The sequence below is a fragment of the Telmatherina bonti genome, assembly GCF_933228915.1.
Source record: "Telmatherina bonti genome assembly, chromosome: 8".
NCBI classification, from domain to species: Eukaryota; Metazoa; Chordata; class Actinopteri; order Atheriniformes; family Telmatherinidae; genus Telmatherina; species Telmatherina bonti.
Window position 1 is genome coordinate 26,486,892 of NC_136626.1, and position 25,337 is coordinate 26,512,228.

At 39.3% G+C, this 25,337-nt stretch overlaps 2 protein-coding genes across 3 annotated transcripts in view; both read left to right on the top strand.

The window, feature by feature from the left end:
- dot1l (DOT1-like histone H3K79 methyltransferase) overlaps positions 1-25,337 on the top strand; it is a 27,581-nt gene extending 2,244 nt beyond the window's left edge. Inside the window, exons 2-28 of one of the 2 annotated variants that reach the window (XM_079244912.1) lie at positions 1,987-2,030; positions 2,107-2,181; positions 3,485-3,548; positions 3,938-4,166; positions 4,406-4,500; positions 7,811-7,873; positions 8,395-8,450; positions 8,822-8,901; positions 9,102-9,170; positions 9,260-9,366; positions 9,951-9,992; positions 10,087-10,182; positions 11,086-11,314; positions 11,416-11,529; positions 11,805-11,896; positions 12,033-12,134; positions 12,579-12,716; positions 12,929-13,054; positions 13,312-13,748; positions 13,873-13,969; positions 15,632-15,778; positions 16,044-16,086; positions 16,242-16,870; positions 17,058-17,263; positions 17,502-17,575; positions 17,883-18,560; positions 21,079-25,337. In XM_079244912.1, coding sequence (XP_079101038.1) covers positions 1,987-2,030; positions 2,107-2,181; positions 3,485-3,548; positions 3,938-4,166; positions 4,406-4,500; positions 7,811-7,873; positions 8,395-8,450; positions 8,822-8,901; positions 9,102-9,170; positions 9,260-9,366; positions 9,951-9,992; positions 10,087-10,182; positions 11,086-11,314; positions 11,416-11,529; positions 11,805-11,896; positions 12,033-12,134; positions 12,579-12,716; positions 12,929-13,054; positions 13,312-13,748; positions 13,873-13,969; positions 15,632-15,778; positions 16,044-16,086; positions 16,242-16,870; positions 17,058-17,263; positions 17,502-17,575; positions 17,883-18,560; positions 21,079-21,086 — 4,140 coding nt within the window. In that variant the 3' untranslated portion in view covers positions 21,087-25,337. Of the gene's footprint in view, positions 1-1,986; positions 2,031-2,106; positions 2,182-3,484; positions 3,549-3,937; positions 4,167-4,405; positions 4,501-7,810; positions 7,874-8,394; positions 8,451-8,821; positions 8,902-9,101; positions 9,171-9,259; positions 9,367-9,950; positions 9,993-10,086; positions 10,183-11,085; positions 11,315-11,415; positions 11,530-11,804; positions 11,897-12,032; positions 12,135-12,578; positions 12,717-12,928; positions 13,055-13,311; positions 13,749-13,872; positions 13,970-15,631; positions 15,779-16,043; positions 16,087-16,241; positions 16,871-17,057; positions 17,264-17,501; positions 17,576-17,882; positions 20,312-21,078 lie in introns of those variants that run through there. The other variant, XM_079244911.1, reaches the window with a different exon arrangement.
- On the top strand, positions 19,702-21,083 carry LOC306759479 (uncharacterized protein; the record flags this gene model as incomplete). The annotated part of the gene is made up of 2 exons (XM_079245148.1): positions 19,702-19,720; positions 20,174-21,083. The coding sequence occupies 2 exons, from the start codon at positions 19,702-19,704 to the stop codon at positions 20,818-20,820; spliced, it is 666 nt and encodes a 221-aa protein (XP_079101274.1). The 3' UTR covers positions 20,821-21,083.

Below are 25,337 nucleotides of genomic sequence, written 5' to 3' on the forward strand. Positions count from 1 at the left end.
TGTATGTATATGTGTATGTATGTATGTATGTATGTATATATATATATATATATAAGTCCCTGCACCAAAAATACATTGAGCTGGCGTTACAACAAGAGATTGAGTGTAAAGGTAGTGTAGAGAAGTGAAGTTGTACATGCTTCAGTCAGACTTGCAATGGGGAAAGGAGGGTCTTCTGTTCTTTTTGTCTGAGTCTTGCTGTCAGACGGTGTTTATTTTTAGCAGCAGCTATGTGCTGGTGTTGCTGTGTGCCGTCTTTGTGTGAGCAGGTGACCTCCCCCCATTGCTTCTCATTCGCCTGCTCACACTGTCTCTTTCATGTGCCTGCATACCTTGTATAGCTTCTGCATTTTGTGGAACTCAGTGTGTTAAGTCTAGTATGCTTCTTTATTTTTAAGGTTCGTAGATCATGCTGCTTTTAGCAACAGTGACATCGCGTAGCTGTAAGTGTGAGTGGAAGGCTGTGCTTTAGAAAAATAAGAAGAAAGGTTGAAGATTTCCTGTGTAACTACGTGAATTTGAATATACACGTCTGTGGCACGTTTTAGGTCTGGCAGACGTTTTGCGTAGTAGTGGCGGGCAGTATTGAGCGCGAAGCAGCAGCTCCAGGCTGGGAGCAGTTAGCTGGGGACGCTTGCCTAAAAAAAAAAAAACAAAAAAAAAACGGATACCGGTAAATCGCAGGCTCCCCTCCCCTTTTTGGCCCCTTGCTCACCTCACAGTGTGTTTTTATCGCGTCACTTTCTTTGCTTTTAGCTTCATTCTTATTTTATACTTTAGTACTTTTCTGATTTGAACCAGAGACTCTCCTTGGTAATGTGCTGGAACAAGTGAAAGAAAGTGGGTCAGTGGGTCAGTTCAGGCAACATGCTCAGGCTTAGTGAGCTCTGAATGAAACCTGAGCCTTGTTACTTCTGCAGAGCAGCTCCGCTCCTGCATTACATTCCTTCAGTACAACTGTAGCAAGGTTGGTTTTTTTTAAAGTATTATTTGAGATGATAACCCTACAGTTTACCATTGTAACTGCAATTATCTCAAAGGATTTTGGCTTCTCTTCAGTTGGGTTCTTGTTCCGTTTGTGTGTGTGTGTGTGTGTGTTAAAGAAAAGTTGAGGAAAAAAGTTGAAGAAAACTGAATTGTAGATCAGTACACAGTCTGTTAAAAAAAAATTGTGTGTCAAAATTGAAAGGCACGGCTGACATTTGCTCAAGGATGGGATTTTTAGTTCATATCATAATTAAAGGGTGAGACATATACTCTCTGGAAACAGTTTGAACCCAGGTTCCTGTGATGCTCTTGAGATGGATTATGGAAATGCTAAAATTCTGTTTTTCTGAATAAAACTTACTCCAGATTGAATTAAACATTATATTTGAGATGTGATGTGAAGGACTGGCGACCTGTCCAGGGTGTACCTGCCTCTTGCCCAATGATAGCTGGGATAGGCTCCAGCTTCCCAACTGGACTAATTGGTTAAGAAATTGGTTGAGTGGATGGATTTGAGATGCATCAGTTGAATGACTGGTCCTCATATCAACCAGTTATGATCAGTAATCGGCAGTCAGTCTCAAATATATATTTTTTAATGCCAGCTCAGCTAGAATGTGTCCACAAGTCTTTTTAGATCTAAACTTTTCAGTGAGACATTTCAAGCCAAGGTTTGTGTAGTTGCACCATTTATATAAAAAGATATTTGGAAACACTGTTTCGAAGTAATCTTAATGGCATGGAGTCACCGGTCTTTATGTTAAAATATGAAGAGATTGTGCAGTCTGACTGATGTTAACAAAATGAGGTTAAATCATTCGTAGTAGCTGTTGTGGTTCTCAAACTGTATTAGTACAAAACTATAATTAAGTCAGAACGTCTTCTCTGCTTTTTGTAAACTTTAAAAATGACACAATGTTTCTTTCAGACTGGTTTTGAAGCTCAGGAGAAACCAAATGTTTTATAATGCCTTGTCCCACCTTCTCTGTCTTTTTTAAGGATAAACACCATGATGCTGCTCATGAAATCATTGAGACCATTAGGTAAGTCAGCCTTTTCTCTGACATTCTCTCATTAAGTCATGTGTCTAACTCAGTAATGATCTTGTGTTTTGACTAGGTGGGTGTGTGAGGAAATCCCAGACCTCAAACTTGCAATGGAAAACTATGTACTCATTGACTATGACACCAAGAGGTGAGTCTTAGGTTGTGTCATATTTAAAATTGCAATGCATCACTTGTGGTGATTCCAAACCATCTAAAAAGCACACCATAATTACTGTGTGTAGTTACCTCCACCAAAAAGGTTGTGTTTTTTCCTGTGTTTGTCTGTCTGCCGGTCTGTCTGTCAGCAACTTTACAGAAAAGCTACTGGGTGGATTTTGGGGATTTTTTTGTTATTGATTTTATGTTGATAACAAATACAAACTGAGTTATCAGTTAAATGATTGTGCACCTCACTGAATTTCATCCCTTCATTGGAAAGCAACAGCAAGTGTTCACTGTGCAAAGTTTTTTCCTCACTTTTTAAGACAACATTCACTCCTTGGAAAATACGTCTAGCACACAAGTTTTCTTTTCTCTTAAATATCTGACATCAACGACTTGCTTACTTTTAGATGAAGCTCTGTTGCAGGATGTTTCTAACACCAGGTTTATAGTGGCATAATGCTCATCCACCTCTAAAGTCCTAATTCTAAGAAATCAAAATGTCTGAAGATTAACAAATGTGCTTTTTTCATGAAAATGAGCACTGAGTCACAAATTATTCAATATATGGACAACAAATTCTGCAATGTTTTGGCTATAAGCTTAGCTTTCTATTATTATTTTTTTATTGTCAGTCTATAAACTCAGAATCATATGTGGTTATGGGCCAGAATGAGTGACCCCAGTGAAATGTGTAATCCATAAATGATGCCAGTGCCAGAGCCCAGTCCTGATATTGGATCAGAATAGTCTCAAGTCTACTCAAAAGTGTGCCTGATTAACAATTCACTTAATGGATTTTTCTTGTTTTTCTGTGATAAACCTTTTTTTAGTTCCTTTTTCCATGCAAAGAGCCTGTGCTACTCATGTTCACATTCTGAATAAAAGCATTACGAGGAACTCGAAGAAAGAAAGTTGACTTTTCCATGCAGATAAAGCATCAAACAGCAGCTATCTGCTAAAAGAGCTGCAAGGACAGGGAACTGTGCAGTAGCAGGCATAGACGTGAAAGACAATGATCCCAACTTGATCTCTCATCAAACAGCTGTTGTCATTCACCTATGTACACAGCTGTCGTAACACCTCGCCACCCACCCCTACCTTTTTGGTAACACAACAGTTGGACTCTTAATTCTCAAATCAACACTGTATTCATCTCTGAAATCAAAACCAAGCTTTTTTTAAAAAAATTTTTTTTTAGGTCCTCTCAAAAAGAGTCAGAGATATTGTTCCTGTAAAGCACAAAGGTTTTCTGGTTTTATTGATGTTGTGTGGTGTATTTCTCACAGCTTCGAGAGTATGCAGAGACTTTGTGACAAATACAACAGGGCCATTGACAGCATCCACCAGCTGGTGAGTCAGTATGTGGGAAATCTCTCACTGTTCTCGAGGTGAAGGTTACGTGAGAAAGGTCACAAACATTAAACTGAAAAAGGCTTGTTTGTCATATTTCTTACTGCAATGCATAACTAATTTTTAGTATGTGTCGTCATACATACATGGTTATTTACCTGGCTTTCAAGTCAACAGTACAGAAATCAGAGCAACATGTTTTTTTTGGTATTCATAACGTTTTCAATTTCGTAAATGCATTTTTTAGTTTTTGGCCTTTGTCATCTGCATTCAGTTGTACAGATAAATGGCATGCAGTTAATAATTCAGTCTTTACTCTGGTCTATAAAGCTTTTAGTTTTGCGTTATTTTTCAAAGCAATATTTGTCAATGGAAACCTCTTTTTACAGTGGAAAGGAACCACCCAGCCCATGAAGCTAAACAAGCGTCCATCTAACGGGCTGCTGAGACATATCCTGCAGCAGGTGTACAACCACTCTGTGACTGACCCAGAGAAGCTGAACAATTATGAACCCTTCTCCCCTGAGGTTTACGGAGAGACCTCTTTTGACCTGGTGGCTCAGATCATCGATGAGATGGAAATGATGGAAGATGACACCTTTGTTGACCTTGGCAGTGGTTAGTTTGCCTTGTTTGGGGATGTTGCTTTTTAAAGAATTAAACCACTTGTGTTTTTAGCAATATTTCTGCTATGCAGAACCAGTTGAGTCTGAAACCATGAATTCATCCAAAAAAAAAAAAAAAAAAAGACTTGAAAAAATTGCCCAAAATGCATAACCTTCAAAACTTTGGTGGATGCCTTTGTAAATGATAGAATATATAACATGAACTGAACACAAACTGTTTTTTATTTGCAGGAGTGGGGCAGGTGGTGCTGCAGGTTGCAGCAGCAACCAACTGTAAACACTACTACGGCGTAGAGAAAGCAGACATTCCAGCTACCTATGCAGAGGTAACTGCATTGTATCTCACAGGGTCTGACTGAAGATTCATTCATACACACAGCAGAGCTGTATCAGTAAACATTCTTATTGTATTGAAATAACTTAATTACAATTATGCATGTAATCATTGTAAATTCATGTGAATATTTTGGATGGCAGCATGCTGGATAGACCTCAGGAAGACTAGCTGTTTCTAACAGCTAATGGAGATCTGAATGAAAGGAAATGAAACAATAGCTTTGTTTCCTACTCATTGTCAATCAAGTTTTTTTTTCATGCAACATACAGAAATCTACATCAAAGACTGATTTCTTGTGGATATCTGTTTCAGTTTCTTCAATTCAATTCAATTCAACTTTATTTATATAGCGTCAAATCACGGCAATGCCATCTCAAGACGCTTTACAGACAGAGGGGAAAACATAATGAAGGCCAATTCATAACAGCCTATATAAGGAAACCAACAGATTGAGTTGAGTCCAACTCAGTCTCCCATCCTGAGGAGGGGGGAGGGGGGGGGATAAAAGAGAGAGATAAAGAGAAAAAGAAAGAAGCTCAGTGTATCAGGAAATGTCCCTCAGCAGTCTAAACCTATAGCAGCATAACTAAGGGATGCTAACCACCCCTAGCTATAGGACTTATCAAAAAGATAAGTCTTCAGCCTAGTCTTAAAGGTGGGGAGGGTGTCTGCTTCCCTAACACTAACTGGGAGCTTATTCCATAAGAGAGGGGCCTGATAACCAAAGGCTCTGCCTCCTGCTCGGCTCTTTGAGACTCTAGGAACCACAAGTAAGCCTGCAGTCTGCGAACGAAGTACTCTACTTGGTATATAAGGAACAATGAGGTCTTTGATATATAGTGGTGCCTGGTTGTGGAGGGCTTTATATGTAAGGAGAAGGATTTTAAATTCTATTCTAGATTCAACAGGCAGCCAATGAAGAGAGGCTAAAACTGGAGAAATATGATCTCTCATGCTGGTTCTGGTCAGGACTCTGGCTGCAGAATTCTGGATCAGCTGAAGGCTTTTCAGGGCATATTTAGGACAGCCCAGTAATAGAGAGTTACAGTAATCTAGTCTCGAAGTAACAAAAGCGTGAACCAGTTTTTCTGCATCACTCCGAGACAGAATGTCCCTAATTTTGGCTATATTACGTAAATGAAAGAAGGCTGTTTTAGTAACCTGCTTAATATGTGGGCCAAAGGACAGGTCAGGGTCAAATATTACTCCAAGGTTTCTCACTGTAGCACTGGAAGCTAAAGTAATGCCATCCAGGTTCATTACAAAACTGGAAAATTTAGCTCTGAGTTTTTCAGATCCAACGAGAATTACTTCAGTCTTATCTGAGTTTAAGAGGAGAAAATTTCTAGACATCCAAGTCTTTATGTCTATGAGACAATTTTGTAGCCTATTGGGCTGATTTGTTTCATCTGGTTTAAAGGATAAGTATAGTTGAGTATCATCTGCATAACAATGAAAGTTTATTCCATGCTGTCTAATAATTTTGCCTAAAGGGAGCATATATAGCGTGAAGAGTATTGGTCCAAGTACAGAACCTTGAGGAACTCCATGACTTACTGTAGTTTGGGAGGAGGACTTGTCATTTACATGAACGAACTGAAGTCTATCAGATAAATATGATTTAAACCAGCTTAACGCTGTACCTGTAATTCCAATCACCTGTTCTAGTCTTTGTAACAGAATGTTATGATTGACTGTATCAAATGCAGCACTAAGATCAAGCAAGATTAGTACGGACACAAGTCCTTTGTCTGAGGCCATAAGAAGGTCATTAGTAACTTTCACCAATGCTGTCTCAGTACTATGATGAGCTCTAAATCCTGACTGAAACTCCTCGCATAAATTATTTCTGCTCAGGTGGGCATGTAGCTGAGCTGAAACTATTTTCCCCAGAATTTTGGACATAAACGGGAGGTTAGATATAGGTCTATAATTTGCTATCACCTCTGGATCCAGAGATTGCTTTTTAAGTAAAGGCTTGATTACAGCAGTTTTAAATGATTGTGGTACATATCCTGTCACTAAAGACATATTGATAAGATTTAGTAGTGATGTATTAATTAAAGGGAAAATGTCCTTAAAGAGGCTCGTTGGGAGAGGGTCTAAGATACAGGTGGATGGTTTAGATGAAGCTATTATTTTAGTTAATTCAGAGGGTTGGACAGGACAGAAACTATTTAGACACAAGTCAGATCCTGGTTCTAAGGATGCTTCGGAGACCACAACAGGCTCAACATTATAGGTAGAAGGAAGAGTATTGTGAATTTGATCTCTAATAGTGTCAATTTTATTCCTGAAAAAATACATGAAATCATCACAGCTAAGTGAGAAAGGAATACATGGCTCCACAGCGCTCCGGCTCCAAGTAAGCCTAGCTACAGTGCTGAAAAGAAACCGAGGGTTGTTTTTGTTTTCCTCTATCAATGATGAATAATAAGCTGTTCTTCCCATACGTAAGGCTTTTTTGTATACGCTTAAACTTTCTTTCCAGGTTAAGTGAAACTCCTCTAGTCCTGATGAACGGCATCTGTTTTCCAAACGCCTTGATGCCTGTTTTAGAGCTCGAAGCTGGGAATTAAATCAGGGAGCCTTCATAATCTTACCTAATTTCTTCTTCTTTAGGGGAGCAACATTATCCAAGGTTGTACGCATTGAAGCTGTTATAGTATCAGCATGTTGATCAATCTGAGCAGGAGTAAGGCTTAAAGGGGGACTCTCGGTCATGCTAACACATGGTAGATGTGAAAAAATTGATTCAATTGATTGTTTAAATTTTGTAATATTGTCTGATAAACATCTACTATAGTAGAATTTATTTTTGTTTTTATTTTTTGTTCTTGTGTTTTTTAGAAAGATTTGGGGGGAAAAAAGGACACAGGCCATTATTTTGGTGTTATTTATGTAATGTAAAGTGGATATATTAAGCTGCCACTGAAAGGTGATAGTAAAGCTTAATGCACATACATGGTAACAAACTTGACGTAAAAGTTGGTAACCAGACAAAAAAAACACTTGAAATAGGAATCGCACAAAAAACAGTTTTGTTAGCCATATGAAAAATGGTTAAATTTGTTTTACTTACTACAGAAAGAGAAAACTGTTGAAGTAACTGAATTCTTAAAAAAGAATTGTTGCATTTACTTTTATTTTTATTCATACGTTTAAAGATTGCTGGAAACGTGGCTAAAGTTAGAAAAGGTTAATGCTACACTGTGTTAGCAATGAACAATAATTTAGCTAGATAAATAACTCTTATTGCAGTTTGTTTTAACAGTATGATTCATATTTTGTCCTTTCAGACCATGGATAAAGAGTTTAAAAAATGGATGAAATGGTATGGGAAGAAACACGGGGAATACACAGTAGGTTGATTCCTTTCTCTCATTTGCACTGATTATACTTTTTGTCATACACTTTGTAGGGCTGTGACAATATGCTTTTGTCCCGATTCAATTGCGATTTTTTTTTTGGGTGCTGATTCGATTTAAATTGCAATTTTCACTATTCTTAAATATTGCTGATCTTTGTCGATTAAAAACAAAAAAGAAGTATGAACTTAATTTTGCTCATTAATTTCTTGATTTCAATTAGGAAAAACCAACCCAGAAAACAACACAGTAGCCAGATCATCATTCTGCTGCTATAATACCCAAGAAGACAAGTAAAAAGATCAATAAAAATGACGAAAATTTTATAGTGGATTAATTTTTTTTTTTTTTTTTTTTTTTAAAACAAAAAATCGATTTTAAAATTGTGAAGCCAAAAAGATTCCGATTTTTTTATTTTTTCAATTCGATTTTCCCACCCCTAACACTTTGTGTGTATTATGTAATACTATAATTAAAAAAAAGATTTTTACCATACCTGAACTGTTTTTCCCCAGCTGGAGAGAGGGGATTTTCTGTCTGAAGAATGGAAAGAAAGAATAGCCAACACAAGGTGATGTCAAAAACCTGGATACATCAATAGTCTCCAAGATTATTTATTACCCCATTTATTGCAAACCAGACTGTTCATACACTGAACTTGTACTCCAACAATAAAAATGACACCTTTTACATTACAGGAGAGTTTATCATTTCAGTTTAACTGGAAAAAAAGAGCTGCAGTTGAATTATTAGGTCTTAAGACACAGACTAATTCTGGCCATAAATATGCAACTGCACATGTGGATATCTACATGAAAGAATTAGAAGAAACTTATTGTGGTTTTTTCTTCTTGTGTGTCCTCTAAGAACTCAAAAATTGCTTTAAACAAATGTGGTTTGAGCCGTTAATCTAAAATATGCCCTGCTTTCTCTGTTTTCCAGTATTATTTTTGTGAATAACTTTGCCTTTGGTCCAGAGGTAGATCACCAGCTGAAGGAGCGCTTTGCCAACATGAAGGAAGGTCAGTACTTTTCAGCTAAACGCTGAATTATTTTCTTGCTACTACTTACTCATACTTGGACCATGGGTTTCCATTTTGAAACGTAAAAATATTTTCCTCTGGGAATATGTCTGTGCTGTGTCTTTACCTAGGATTTGTTTCTGCAGAATGATGAATTCTGAAGCAAGGACTTACTCATTTGTTTGTTTTTTCATTTCCAGGAGGAAAAATTGTGTCCTCCAAACCTTTTGCACCTTTAAACTTTAGGATCAACAGTCGAAACTTGAGTGGTATGCACCAGAAACTACAGAAAATCTGATTTTCAAATCTAGGCTTTCCATTCCATTATCTCATGTTGATGTTTCATTTTGGTTTGCAGATATCGGCACAATAATGCGTGTAGTGGAGCTTTCTCCGCTGAGGGGCTCGGTATCCTGGACTGGAAAGCCGGTTTCTTACTACTTGCATACTATAGACCGCACCATAGTAAGTACTTAACCTTTCCTCTGTTTTTGTTGTCAGGAGAAGAATCCAAATGCAGACACAACAAATAGTGCTTAAAGAGATTTAAACCACTAAGTGATTACTGAAGCAGCACAAATAAATTATGCATCAGGGACAAACAATGGACTAAATTTGAAGAGAGCGGCTTCCGTAATAACAGCTGGTATTGACTTAATGAGCAGTTAGTCCTGAGACGAAGCAGTCTGAGGACACTGAGGCTTTCACAAGCTAACACAAGACTATTAGACAAGCCGGATGTGTCTGATTCTGGTAACTGGCTAAATTAATCAGTGAGAAATCTGACAGACTTGTAGGGAGAAGCTGGTAACAGTTTTCTTATTAGTTTGTTGTTTTTTTTTTGGCCTGCCGCTTTCAAGCTGTACTCTTCATAATTATCAAATCCACACGAAACAAATTCTGTGTGTGGGGTACGAAATCAGCTGTAATTTTTTATAATCACATTTGTCAAAGGGATGTAAACATAATGACAGTCTGTACTTTGCTTTACGACTTTGTCTAACTCGTGAAAATATAATTTATTTTCTCGTCTTGTCTCTTTTCTACAGCTTGAAAACTATTTTGCTAGTCTCAAAAATCCTAAACTCAGGGTAAGACTCAATCTTCTTGACCTGTTTGTTGAGCTTGTCACTCTTATTTGCTGTTTTTTGGGATAAAACATTGGTTTGATTCATCTTGTTTCAGGAGGAGCAAGAGGCAGCTAGGCGACGTCAGCAGAAGGATACAAAGGACAGTAAAAGCAATAGCACCACTCCAACTAAACCGAAGGAGCAAAACAAGGTAAGACCTGGACCAGCTCGCCACTGTATTTAATTTCTAAAAATTTGGCCATGAAATTTTGTGGAATAAAAAAAATAAAGTAAAATTCAAAGTTGCATGAAATAAAAAAAGTTTAGACCATGAAGGGGGACCACACTCTAAGACTTAGTTTGACCCTTTCGCCCTACTGTAGCAGCATTCTGTCTTCATTTGAAAATGGAAGTCTGAGACATTGGTGATGCTGCTACATTTTATTCCTATATTGTTTCAAAACACAGCAGTTGCCATGGGGATCAATGCATTTGATACAATACACAAGGAGGTTTTCTGCAAATCGTCCACAGACATCAAGAGCTGAGCGAGTTTGTTTTTGCTTACGACCTCATAATCTGTTCTTACAGACTTGTGTTCTGGATGTTTATGAATTTTTCAATTAAAAGAAAGTATTTTTAATTCCTGCCTAATCCGTAGACCTACAGGTAGCCTACAGTAAAATATTGAAATGTTTTTTTTTGTTTGTTTGGGTTTGACTTGGTCTTGAAAAATGCACAAAGTGAGAGAGAGATAAAGTATAAAATAGTTCTGGCAAAATTTAAACTACTTTTACATCTGGTGGTGTGGATTCATTTTGGCTTCCCTGCCAGATGCAAGATATTCCTTCTTTTTTTTGTACAGCAAACACTTACACTGTTCAATTTTTGTGATCTAGGTCTTTTGTATCAAATTTTTTCTCTTCATCAGATAATTTTCTTCAGTTTTTATTTTGTATCATATTTTGTATTATTAGCCTTGTATGGTATTTCCTAATGTATCGTGAGTTTAGCATTTCATTGTACCCCTATCTACAACATTATTATTGTACATCAGTCAAAATGGCAATGGCATTATCTCTTTCTGAATGTGTGTATGAATGTTTGTGTTTAGGTATTACAGCAGGACTCTTGTGGTGAGGAGGAGCGTCCTAGCATAGTGACAGTAGTCAAGCCCTCTGCCAAACCTCGAAGAGCCCGGCTCCTAACCAAAGGTCGCAAGATTAACAATAAGAAACGTGGTCGACCCAAGAAAGCTACCCCTGCTGCTGAGAAGACTAAGAAGAACCAGAGCGCATTGGATTTGCTGCATGCCAAGACCCTTTCTGCGGCACCACCTCAGGGTCAGACTGCAAACACCCGCTGTTTATACTTTTACTTTAAGTAGGGCTGTAAATGCTGTAATTATATTATTGGGCCTAAATTGAAACTTTTGTGTGTATAGATGCATACCGGCCACCTCAGAGTTCCTTCTACCAGCTACCTCCTAAGGTTCAGCACTATACACCCAGTCAGCTTCTGCTGAGCCCAACTCCTCCTGGTCTGCAACAACTGCTTGGTAAGCTAACAGTGTCTCATACTTTCTAAGTCGTTGTCATGTTATCTATTTTAAAAATTATATTTACAAAACTGTAGCACAAGTCATAGTTGGCCGACCTGTATATATCAGATAGTTTTAAGTAAACCTTGTTTTAATGTTTGACAGCTATTTAGATGTATAATCAGTGCCCTAAGACGGGAATTAATAAGAATGAAACACTTTGTTTACTTGAAAGTGCATTTGTTCAAGCCACTAACAATGTGATCTCTTTATCGCTAACCCACTTTTTCCAGATAACATCAAAGTCCAGTACCTCCAGTTTATGTCCTACATGAAGACTTCTCAGTATCGTTCCAACCTGCAGCAACTTTTAGTGCAGGAAAAGGTGATTAGTGGTGTGATCACAGACATGGCTATGACTGTTTTTATGGCCATTAGGGTGGACTTTGCCATGCTTGTTAAATAGTGTAAATATCTGTTCTTCATTTCACCTCTTTTCATCTTTCTCCCATCCACTGTAGCAAAAACACAGGGACTTGTCTGGACAGGCGGAGCAGCTCCAATTGGTCTGTCAGTCTCACAAAGACAAGATCAAAGGTCTCTTTCAGACCAAGCTGGATGAGGTACGCAATTATGCTTTATTGCCACCACATGACATGGTCAATATTGTTATAGTGTGTTTTATTTATTTTTCCATCTTGCTAAATGTTGCATTCGTCAGATCTCACAATTGCTACACATTACAAAGCACAGCAAATATGGTAACAAGTACCTGAATGTAACTTTTTTATGAGGTACCTGAATATGATAAATACAATTTCATTCCAACTGTGGATGAACAAGAATTTGGAACGTAATCAAACACAACTTTTACAGAGTTTGTTTGCACTATAGTATATTTTTTGGAAGTTGAGAGGACGGTTGTCAAATCAGACATGAATTGTGCTAAAAACTGTGCCATCATAACAGCCTTGATATATATTCATTTTTTTTCGTTTTATTTGATTTTTTTGCTGAAAGCTATTGTAAAACATTGTATATATATATATGTGTTTGTGTGTGACCAGCTTGGAGTAAAAGCACTGACAGTGGAGGACCTTCTTCAAGCCCAGAAGGAAATATCAGCCCACAATCGTCAGCTTAAAGAACAAACGAAGCAGCTTGAGAGAGACATGGCCTTACTGAGAGACAACAGCCTGCTGCTGGTAAGACCTCAGAGGCTGTTGCAACATCCCACCTGTTATTACAGCATCTTCCCCAGTGGTTCAGACCTTATATTACTACTGCTTTTCTTGTGTTTTATGGTGGTTAAAGGTGCAGGCACTTGGTATTAAAGCATTTGACTTTCAATGTTCTCAATTTTGCAGGTGAATATAATAAAATGAACATTTAACTGATATCCCTGCTTTTCCCCCAGTTGAAGTCTCGATGTGAGGAGCTAAAGTTAGATTGGGGCTCTTTGTGTCTGGAGAGTTTGTTGAAGGAGAAGCAAGCACTGCGCAGGCAGATCTCTGAGAAACAGAAACACTGCTTGGAGTTACAGGTAAAGACTTCACCTCTTCAGTTTGTTGCATCAACTTCCGAGTGGTTCGGTCTTTTCCTTCTATGCTCCCCTAAACTATTTATTTACGCCTCTGCTTTGATCCTGACTCTCTTCTTTTTACTCGCTCCTCAGAAAGCAAATTTGTCACGGAACATAATTTATGAAAGAGTAGATAAGCTGCCATAAAGACTTTTCTGGAATATTAGTATAGTCTGTCTTTATCCTGTTTAATGGCTCCCCCTGGTGTGTGTTTGTAGATCAGCATTGTGGAGTTGGAAAAAAGTCAAAGGCAACAGGAGCTTCTTCAGCTCAAATCCTACAACCCTTGTGAGGATTCCCCATATAGAAAAACTCTGGAGTCTCGCACCTCCACAGATTTGGACTCCTCTAAGCTCGGCCTGCCCTCAACCCAAACTGTCAACGGTGTTAGCTCAGAGCTTTCCATCAATGGCACCAGCTCACCTTGTTACGATCGGGTCAACACAAAGAGTGAGCTTTCTCGCTATCTGCCAATCTCTCCAGACCATGAGATTGCTCCTGCCACCCCTGATGCACGACAGCGGCAGCAAAGCTCCTCTCACGCACTTCCTGACTACACACGCTTCTCCCCCGCCAAGATCGCCTTGAGGAGGCATCTTAACCAAGATCCCACGGCATCTGCTCACTTGAGAAGTCCGGGGTTGCCCACACACAGGTTGGTTGCTACCTGCTTTCCTTAACAAACCTTTTCATTTAAAAGTTTTCATATTTTTTTCAATATATCATAAAGATAGCTAAATGACACTGGATTTATCATGTTGTAATGTTTTTTTTTTTAGGGAACTGGGGGGTGTTAACTCTCCACTTGGAGCCAAACAAAACTGCCCTTCTCCTAATGCAGCTGATGCGCAGAGTAATCTTAAAAGCTCAGAAAGGGTAAATTTCTGTGTTTCTTTGTGTTTGAATGTTGATAATTTGTCTGCAAGCATAAGATATTTTTTACATTGTGTGTTCGGGCTGTGACGATATGTTTTCATCCTCTTTCTATTTGACTCCCATTTTTTGTGTGCTGATTCGATTTAAATTGGGATTCTGACAATTCTTTGATAGCTGATTTTTGCAGGCTAAAAACAAACAAAAAAAAATGTATATAACTTTTATTTGCTTGTCATTTTTTTATTTCGGTTAGGAAAAAAACAACACGAAGCCAGACCATTCTGCTGCTATAATGCCCAAAAAGACAAGTAAAAATATCAATAAAAACAATAAAAAGGACTAAAATGTTTTAATTAATTGTTATTCATAGATTTTTTTAAAAATCTATTTTCCTTTAACTGTGAAGCAAAAAATTCCAACATTGGATTTTTTTCATTTAACTTCCCACCCCTATTGTGTGTAATTATTGGCTATTTCATTGTGCCTGTTTGGTGTCTTGGATGTACATTAAGTTCCGAAATATATCTGAAGACTACTTCTCACCTGTAGTTACCCTAGTTCACTTACTCAGTGTCTCATCGGATCAGCTCTAAATCCATCACAGCTGGACTGATAAGGAGAGGTTTGCCATGACATAACACTTGAATAGGAGACCAAAATCTATGATAATGTAGAACTTATTAAATCTGAACAGTGTGTCTTTTTACAGCTGGTTACATACCACAGATTTATTGTTTACTTTACAGAGCGGCATTTCTCAACCTTGACCCTCAAGTACCACTGCCCTGCATTTCTTACACGCTTTTTAGTCCAACACACCTGATTCAGATTCTGATTTTTAATTAAGATTATAGAGGTACATCACAACAGAGGAGCGGCTATAATGAATGATACCAAGTGGACTTTGTGTCTCATTGGCCTGTTACATCTCACTGCTGTATTTGACCCAACTGATGTCAACATTTGTTTACAAAAACTATGGGAATTTTTTTGGGATCAAGAGAACTATAGCAGACTGTAGGACTAAACACTACATCATGGCAGTATCTACAAAGTGTTTGCATACAGTTAGTCACATTGGAGGATGTTTAATGTGGAGTCAGATTAATAAACTCAAACACTTTCTACTATGCTTGATTCAAAAGAGAAATTCAAAAAGCACTCATCTTCTGTGACTAATCCTTGTTCACTCATTTTCCACATGAATTCAGTCGTCTCACCTGCTTGTTGTTTTATGTCTTAACCAATGTAATAAATTAACATTTTGAATAATATTATGAGCAGACAAGATTGGCTGTTGTTGCAGTTGTTTGTGCTGATGAACAGGCTGCTTGTTGTTTGAATGAATCAACTAAAAATGTGTTATGCTAATCACTAAGATTGAAAAATTTATTTTATTATTTTGGATTTATTTTTGAGATTATTGCTTTGTTTCATATTACATTTATATCGGGTCTGCAGCAATGCAGTCTGCAGTACATTAAAGCCATGTGTATTTTGCAAACAATATGCAGCTTTCTCAGCCTTAAAGCTTCATTTCATTGGTTCCCTTGAGAATTTAAAAACTTTCCTAAATGCAATCACTGCTAAACTAAGTTCTTTCAGCTCCCAGAGTAAATTAAACAAATTTGTAATAAAACTTTATTTTCCTGTTTTTAAAAGGTTGGTAAGGAGAAGAGTCCATCTGTTCATGGGGACAGTATCACAAGCCTTCCTATCAGCATCCCTCTGAGCACTGTCCACCCAAGCAAATTACCAGTTAGCATCCCACTGGCCAGTGTGGTGTTGCCCAGTCGTGTAGAGAAACTGGTGAGTTTTTTCATATGACATAAGCTGCTGCAGCTCTATTAAAGCCCTTCTGTTGGTTAAATGCATTTTTCTGACTAGTGAAAGTTTGGATCAGCCTTTGGACAAAGGAGCATAAATTAAGCCAATGTGTTTTTGTTTTGTTTTTTTGTTGGTTTGTTTTTACTTTTTCAAGTTTTTGTTGTTTATTCTCTGCATATTTCATTACTATGATCTATATAATACTCTATAATATACTCTATAATAACATCTACTGTCAAACTTTCAGAGAAATACTCCAAGCCCAGTGTCTCAGGCAAGTCAGACCAATGGTAAGACCAAGTCCTCAACCACTTCACACATCACCAAATAATTTTCATCATTACTCTCAAACAAGATGCAGCTTATTTTATTCCAGTCAAGTCCAGCAAGTTTCCCAGTCTGCTGGTCCTGAGCATCCCTGACGATGAACTGTTCACCTTTTCAGGATATTCATCGAGCTCAGGGCTAATGAATGGAGGTCCCCATCCTGAGGACCATAATGGTGCTTCTTCATCACCTCCTCCCCACAGCAACACTGCTTTGACAGGACCAATGGGGCGAGGGGGTCCCATCCAAAGCCCCCCACTCAGCACTGGAGGGGTGCTACAATATGCTGATGGACCCCCAAGAATTCTTCCAGAAGATGGACCAGACCACCAAGGAGGGGAGTCAGACACAGAACCACAGGACAGTGAGCTGCGGAGGAGAATGTTCTTTTCTTCTTCCTCCTGTTCCTCCTCGTCTTCCTCTTCGTCAGGCAGTGGAGGCAGCATTGCCGGAGGATCGCGCCTCCATCATCATCACACTGGCAACTCAGGCAAGCAGGGATATCACAATAACCATGGAAACCACCACCACCAGTCACCCAGCACACAGCATACACACACCCCCACACACACATCGTCATCACACTCCTCCCATAGCCTGGGCTCTCAGGAGGGACGCAAGAGAGGGAGAAGGAAACGCAGCTCCGCGGGGGCTGTCATGGCTACCGGATCACCAAAGAGGAGGTCATTCCCTGGACTCAACTCCAGCAATCACTCCTCAGGATCACCTCTCAACATTAACTCCATGGTGAGCCACTGGGATCTTGGACATGTTGTGATGATTTATGCTGATCCTTTAGAGGGCAAATGTACATTGTGATGATGAAATTTCATTAGGTTTGTTCATTTAGGAAAAAATATTAGTTATATTTGGAGTTATAGGAAAGAGTCGGTACATCTTTGCATTAAAGTCTCTTTTTACCTTCACTTAACAGGTAAACAACATCAACCAGCCTTTGGAAATCTCAGCTATCTCCTCCCCTGAGCAGTCAAGTCGAAGCCCGAACGGTCCTGACATGGACCAGCCCCCAGTACTGAAGAGAGAACGTCCTCTTGAGCTCAATGGTACTGGTCGATACTCGACCGCTCCCAGTTCTGATGATGAAGACTCGGGATATCCTGCTGACAGCTCAAGTTCTCGGTAACATTTTGCTTTCAATATCACTTCTTGAACTGCCTTTCTTGTAGGTTGACTGGTCCCTGTAAAAACTTTGCTTTGTTACGACTTTTGCTCCAAAAGATTAAAAGATTAATAAAACGTAACATTTAAAAAATTAACACATATGGCATTGTGTTTCTTAATTGTATCGATTAATTGCCGGTTTAATGGGCCACAAATATGTTTAGTTGCTGTGGTTGTTGTTTACTTTTTCTTTTAGAATTGAAAGAAAAATAGCAACTATTTCCTTGGAGAGCAGAGATGGACCTGGAAGACTAGGAGATGGTGAACGAGGTAAGAAACAAATATATCATTGAACAAGCCTGGATTGTACTGACTTAAGAACTGCTAAGATATTGTCTTGTAGAAGTCACACTTTCAGTAAATGCACTGTGAAATTGGAGCTATATGGGTATAATATGCTAAGTTCAGGGGGAAAAAAAAAAAAATATATATAATATATAGTTGCAGTGGTTGCGAAATTATTCAAGTTGTGTTCTTTGTATCAAAATGCCTATTTGACCTGTCCTCATGACTTTATGTTGATCTTCTGCTTAAGATTTAGGATGTGTGTTTTTAATCCTTTTTTCTTCCCCGTTAGGCAGGAAATCTAGTAGCAGCAGTGGAAACAGCACCGGCAGTGAGGCCTCCTCATCAGCCTTGACCTCTACCAGCAAGTGGAAATCTACCTTTTCACCCATTTCCGATCCCAAGCAACCCAACTCTGACTTGCGACAGGGAGGTTCTCCGTTCGGCATGGGAGGGTCAAGTCGGGGCACAGACTCGGATTCAGACCACAAACAACAGACCGGGAGGAAAGGGAGTGATGGGGAGTCATCGGGCTACATGGCCCCCAACCCTTTCCTAAGTCAGGAGGCAGGGAATCGTGGTGGAGGCAGCAGTGTTGGTGTCCAGGCAGGGAGTGGCTCAGAACCACGCCAAGCCCTCCAGAAGCAGAAGGCTTCCCGTGAATGGGAGCTGAAGACCGGCAGCGGCATGGCCAGTCAGAATCTCTTCATTTCTGCTGCTGCCAGCAGTGGAGCAGGCATTCTAAGTGGGAAGGTGGTAGGCAGTCCTGTAGCAGTTTCTTCTACCACTGGGCCATCTGTGGGACAGTACCTGGGCTCCCAGTTTCCACTAGGAGGGACTTCAGTCTTACAGTCCTTGTTTGGGGCCCAGACCGGTGTTTCCACAGTGAGCGGGCCCTCCAGGCTTGTCAACGGACATTCTTCCCTGGGAGGTTTCTCCAGTGCTGGGCTGGCAGGGGGAGCAGCCGGAGGTGAGCATTACTGATTGACAGACGTTTTAGAATTTTATCTGACAATTAGTGGAACATCAAAACAAGGTCTTAGTCTTATTCTGGGGTCATCATATCACAACTACAAGAGAAAGAGCCAGGTAAGTGGAGGCCTAGTGCTTTTTGTCTTCCTGTCGGCCTCACTGACAGTTTGTCTAAATGACAGACTCTGTGCTGCCTTGCTGCTGATTTGGACTGGCTGCTTAAGTGATGCAAGCAGAAACACCCTTGGAAAATGTTGGATTTGTTGCCAAACAATTATTGTTGCCCAAGTAGAAGATGTAAAAATCTGGAAAAAAGATTTTGTTTTCTAAAACCTGAATTTATGAAGAATGTCACGATTACTTAACATTACAACTGACTGCTGCATTAGACGTTAGAATTCATTGCAAACCTTCGATGTCAACACTTTCTGTTAAGTTAGTGTTTTATATCATTTTATAATCACATCTAAACCATGACAGTAGAACTTCTGCACAGAATGGAAACAAAGTTATACAACGTCCAGGTGTTTGTTGCTTTTTGTTTCCCTGCAAGTTGCAGAACAGGTGTTAGAGTGGGACAATACAGCAGAGCGAAAGTTATTCCCCCCAGATAGTCATCCCAATCAGGCTTTTCTTTCTTTTTGGTTGTAGAATAAAAATACCAAGGTGTCATTTTGAAGGACGCCCTGCCGGCCTGTAAAGGTTGCAGAGAACGGGAAAAAATACATTGAATATGTTTCACCAACTGCAGGATAACCACCAGCGTTTTATGCTGCAGGAAAATGAACAGTAGGTTGATTAAATGACACTAATGTTTATCTGACCCAACATTGAAATGAAACATTAGACCATTTGCCATTTTGTAATGGTTGCTCTTACAGCCAACGTGACCCGTTCACTGAACCCTATATGGTACAAGAATGAGACACAAACTAACTTCGTCTTTTGTGACGGATTGTTTTGCTGTTCAAACGTAATCTAGCAGGGATGAGGTCTGTATGCAACAGAATGGATTTAGTTGGAAAGAGTTAGTTAATATATTTTATTATGTTATTATGTCAGGATCAAAAGCTAGTAATGCAGAATATAAAAGGTTTTAGACCTTGTTCCTTTGCTGAGGAATGAATTAATGGGGAATAATGGTGGTCCGTGAAAGTTGTAAAATCGTGACTATTTCATTGACAGTAATCGTAGCCAGAATCTGGAGTCATGACATCCCCGTTGCAAACTCATTTATTATACAGGCTGCTTGGTCACAATATTGCTTGTTGTTTTCCCTGGGTGTATCTGTTGGAGTTACATGTCAGAGTCATTTCACTTTAAAGCAAAAATGAACTGTTTTATACTATGATAGCCAAAAAACCCCCAAGTCTTTTGTCACTGTAGGATTGAATTGGCAAAACTAGTTTGAATTAATATTCCTCTAAATCACAGTGGACTGACTCTGTTTGCTTCTGTGTGCTTGTTGACTTGCTTGGCGCTGTGCACAACCTGGCTCAGTCCTTGCTTTTCTCTTTGTCCCTTTCTTCTCGCTCTCTTTGTTACTATTATCTGTCCTGTCTCCACTCTCTCGCCCTCTTTCTCCCCCCATTTCTGCTGTATGATTTGCAGGTATATTTCACCATGTGGTTCCCTCAGTGTCCTCCCATCAGTTTGGGGCAACGCTGCCCGTCTCTGGAGGCCTCAGCTCTCTGCTCAGTCTCTCCTCCTCTTCCTCTACCTCCTCCCAAACCCAGCAACACACCACTCCCCAGACAGCCTCCACACGCCTGACCTCTGTGTCCTCACCTCTCCCCCTCTCCCTGTCTCAGGCCCAACAAAGCCGCACTCAGTCAGTCTTGCATAGTCCCTCTCCACCCACACTCTCCCTGCCCCCTCCACCACCTCTTCACAGTGTCGCATCCTCTTCGGCACCCACGCACTCGGATGCCCCAGCATCCTCTCGATCCGACCCCCTCCACTCTTCGCGTCTGTCCCAATCCTCTTTTCACCACCAGAGAGCACAGTCATCCCTCTCTCTCCCCATCTCTTCCACCTCTTCACCTTCTGTCACTACCGCTGCTGCTGCTTCTGCCTCCCTCTCCTCGTCCTCTTTGTCAATCTCCACCTCGTCTCGTCCCTTTGCAGTGCACTACTCGCCTCGCCTGCCCCCTCCACTGCCAGCCAACAGTTCAGGTGGTGGTGGGAGCATGTGGAGGACTCAGGGCATGCATGGTACCTACGCCACCTCCCAAATCCCTGGCTCCCGTCCTAGATAGGGTTTGGGTGTGAGGGGGGAAGGGGGGGAAGGGCAATCGGAGGGTGGATAGAGAGAGATAGGAAGTGAGAGAGACAGGATATCCATTTTCCCTGTGATTCTCCAAGATGTTGTTCTAAGTAAACAAGGTAAGATGTTTGTGGAGAAGTTTTGAACTGCAGCAGGTTGTTGTGCTCCTTTGTCTGACCTCGTCATTGTGTCTAATCTATATATATGCAGATTCACTAACAGTGTCTTTTTCTACTTTGAAATGTTTCAGGTAATTGATGAAAACTACCTCAACACTGAATAAACTATGCAAATGTGCAGGTGTGGACCAAGGCACTCTCCTCATTCACTGGTGCTTCAAACCATCTGCACTACCCAACCGCCTCCGAGACCGGCCTCTGTACTTGGATATTTAACACACAAACACATGCACACATACACTCGCACTAATCACCACTATGATCACACTGAGCAGAATTCGTAGGGACTGGTCATGTTTATGTGCAGTGTATAAAATGTTGGTTTGGAGATTTTACAATCTGGAAATCAGCTCTTAATAAACGTATTATCCGTTTTAAATTTAAGGTTCTCTAAAAGATAATTATTTGTCATTTTCTTGTTTTAGTCTCAACTATCAGCGTCATTCAGATAAATAAATGAATAATTTTAAAAAGATAATGACATATATTGATAAACAGACTTACAAAAGTGTACAGCTCAGAAAGATGCACACAGTCCACCCTTTTGGACCTATATCCCATCAGGTGACACTTCTTCCAGAGTTTTATGTCATGAGTGTGTGTATATGCTCACACACATAATGCATCAAGTTTACTGAACTCTCAGACCCTCAAATGTCATGCAGATTTTCCTTCTGCATGCAAGCACTCAAGATGAGGAAATTTTGCTCATAACTTCACACTGGATAGTAAGATGCAGTTGCCCGGGTAACAAAAGATGGGCATGCCATAGCTGGTTAGTTCACACCCCTTGTAATGTTGATGATTTGCTGCAAGTTTACATTTAAGGAAACATTGAGTTGCTGGTATGTCGCCTCACTGCATAACTAAAACAGTCTGGATACTTTGAGTTGATGCTAAAAGGACTGAAAAATCTGGAAGAACATTTGACGATCTCCAAAACCTCAATGTTTTGATCTTATTTTTAAACAAGATAAATGATAACATTTCAAGGAGTGACAACTTTTCTAAGGTGTTTAGTATGTTTCAATCTTTAAGACGTAAGATGGTGCTCTGACATTTTCAGCTGCACACGTAGCAATCCATGTGGTCAAAAGTGGTGTGGCTACTCTGCTCTTAAAGTTTAGTTAACAGCTGAAAACAAGTATAAACTATTCGACTAAGCCAGAGGATTCAACTAGTTTCCATATTTAATAGTGTATTTTTCAGTTAGTTGGTAAGTCACACTACTATTTGATATATTCTTCCAGCAGGATTTTAAAAGTTGTGTAAAACTAGATTTTTTTCCTGTTCATCTTTGCTGTTGTGAAACGCAGCTTGAAGCAAATGAGGAATTAACTGCATTTAGTTGATGTAAACACGCACACATACACGCAGTCAAAGACACAATCCCTCACATACTGGGAAAACAACCATTACCACAAAAAACTACTGGACTTTTCACACCTTTTGGTTTGCTTTTTAAGTGTGGAATTTGTTTTGTAAACAATGTTTGTACTGTGAATGTGATTCATTCTGACTGTATAGTTGTGGATAATTTAGATGATTATATTTATGCTTTCAATCTCCATCTTGCCTTGTTTTTTTTTTTCACCTTTTTTTTTTTTTTTAAATGAAAGAAATCCTAAATTGTGTTGACATAGTAGAATGCAATAGTGTATGTACTTGACTCACAGTCTGAAAACCATGGTGCTAAGTTTGGACTGTGCCTGATCTTATTTATTCTGTTATGACATAAAAAAAAAATTAATTTGAATACTTGGTGCTGTACACAGGGACATTTGTAAAGCCATTTTTTTTTGGCCTTTCTCATATTTAATATGCTATGTCTCGTACTTTGTCTAGTGTACAACTGTAGACGCCTCCTTGCAATGAAATGCTCCACCGGAGCTGGTTCTGTGTGACTAAATAGGTATCAGGGCCGCTCTTGATGTTTTTCACATAGAAGTTTTATACATATGTCAACCAGCTTTGCTCTTAGAAGTAAAGCTGCTCATCTTTTAGTGAACAAGACACACTGTTTTTTGTACATAAGTTTTTTTCTTGTTTGTTTTTTATTTTGCCATGATAGTTATATAAAATATGTATCTATATACAAGCTATATAAGTATATAAAGAGATATATATCTATAGATATATATATATCTATAGATATATCTATATATCTATAGATATATCTATATATCTATATATATATATATATATAAATATAAATAAATAAGTGATATGGGGTGTTTTGGTGCTCGCATTGTGACCCTTAAATTCAGCCTGTTAAACAGGAGGCTTGAAGCCAAGCAGAGCAAAGCATTGACACCACATGACCTTAATAGACGGCGCCTAACAACACGCTAGCACCTGAACCCATGTGATGTACGCAAACCAGAACAAGCAACTCTGAAGCTGTGTGAATTAAATACACACACTGGTGCTGTGGCTTGAATACAAAAAGATTACAGCACTAGAACCATTATGACTTTTATCAGGTTTCTTCATGTCTTTGTTTCTGAGTTATTTTTGTAACCAACCAAGTTCCTGCAGGACAAAATGGTGCTTCTGTTTGAGTTTTTTACAAACTAAATCCTTGCTGGTGCATACAGAAACGTGTCGGTGTCTTCTCACACACAGTCTCTTGTCTTACTGATGAGGCAGTACCTTGTGAACGTATAATTGCTTACAGACTTGCTGATGTAAAACACTTGTCTTAGTGTGTGTGTGTGTGTGTGTGTGTGTGTGAGATAGCGGCCAAGCTTCCTTTTACTCTGATAGTGGGAATACACTTAAGTTAAGCTGTGTGTGCAGTCTTTCCCTCCCTCACTTTCCACTGCATATCTTGCATATCTAAGGGAAGATTAGGTAAATAATCAAATCAAAGCTTTATTGAAAAAAAAAGAAAAAAAAAACTTGTCCTGTGCATTCCCTCTCCTATGTAAACATGTTTTTCTCCACCCGCGAGTGTTAAAATGATAAAAAAAAAAAAAAGATAATCATTTTAGAAAAGTAATTAGAGACTAGTCCATTTGTTACCAGCACTGAGAGGTATTTTGTAATTATTGTTGATGCTGTTTTGATTTTCTTATTCTTGGTGTTTGATACAATTACATGTTATGCTTTTTATTGTGTCCTCAGAATCCTGTCAATTTTTAATACTACTAGTCAGACAGACAGCACGGTGCTCTCCTTCACTTAAAACAAGGAAATCGCAGCTATTGACAAATACTACTCTTCTCCTGTTGTGCTGCATTATTTGGTGGTTTCATAGTCTTCAGCACGAGCTCTCCTGTTGGCTTTTCTGGCGGTCGGATGTAACCCTCAGAGCGGTCTCTCTTCTGGGAACCCACTGTGGTGCATGTGCAAGTAAGAGTAGTTTGTGGAAAAGGATAAACATTTCTCAGTACGGATTTCAGCCAATTTTGTAGCTGTTGGAGTCAAAAGGGTCATTTTGTTTCTGTGATTTGAACATAAAGCTTCTATGCAGTTTTCCAGCATACTGCGTCCTGGTACGTTACTGGTAGATAATCCGCGAGAGCCTTGCAGTCAAGGCTGTTTACTTCAAATCCTGCCAAAGGTCTTAACTCAGGAACCTCCCTGGTTGCTTGAAGCGATTTTGACGATTTTTTTTCGATTAAAAACTCCATGTCACATTAATTTTGTCACACTAGAACTCTAACTCAGGACCAGGAGACCCTCTTTCAGTAATCGTATTCCACAGTAAATTAGTCAGATGCCTTTTCTGACCCCCTCAGACTGACTCCTACTGGCACATACATCCAGCCTCTTCAGGGAAGTCGAGCTTTATGAATCGGTGTGATCTCAAGAAGCTGTGAAATGGCTACGACTTTCAGCATCTTCCTCATCTCACAAATGCCTCTGTGTCGATCTGTTTCACGTGGAAGGAGGTTCAGTGTCCTTTGTCAGGATGCCCATGAGTGTGATGGGACTGACAGTGAAAGGGCCGATAGACCTGCAGTGTGCGCGTCGTGATCTCTGACTGGTGAAGCCAGGGCAGGTTTGAGGTGCAATAATGGCAAACCTGCTTTCCAAAAGGCCCTGGGTTTTTCATGGAAAAGTTGTTACAGTTTGATGTTGGTGCTTTTATCCTAAGATATTATAATGAAACAAATGGAATTAATGTTTTTTGTTTTTGTTTTTTTCTCAGCGTTTTATGGTTATTAATAAAAATGTTTTGTGTAATTAATATTGTTGCCTGTTCAGTTTGTCTAATCCACATTCAAACAAGAAAAACAGCATTATGATGCCACAACAGGTGGTCAGACGAGTCAGACTTAAATATATTCAGAGTAATCCATCATATGGATGTAATACAACTTAT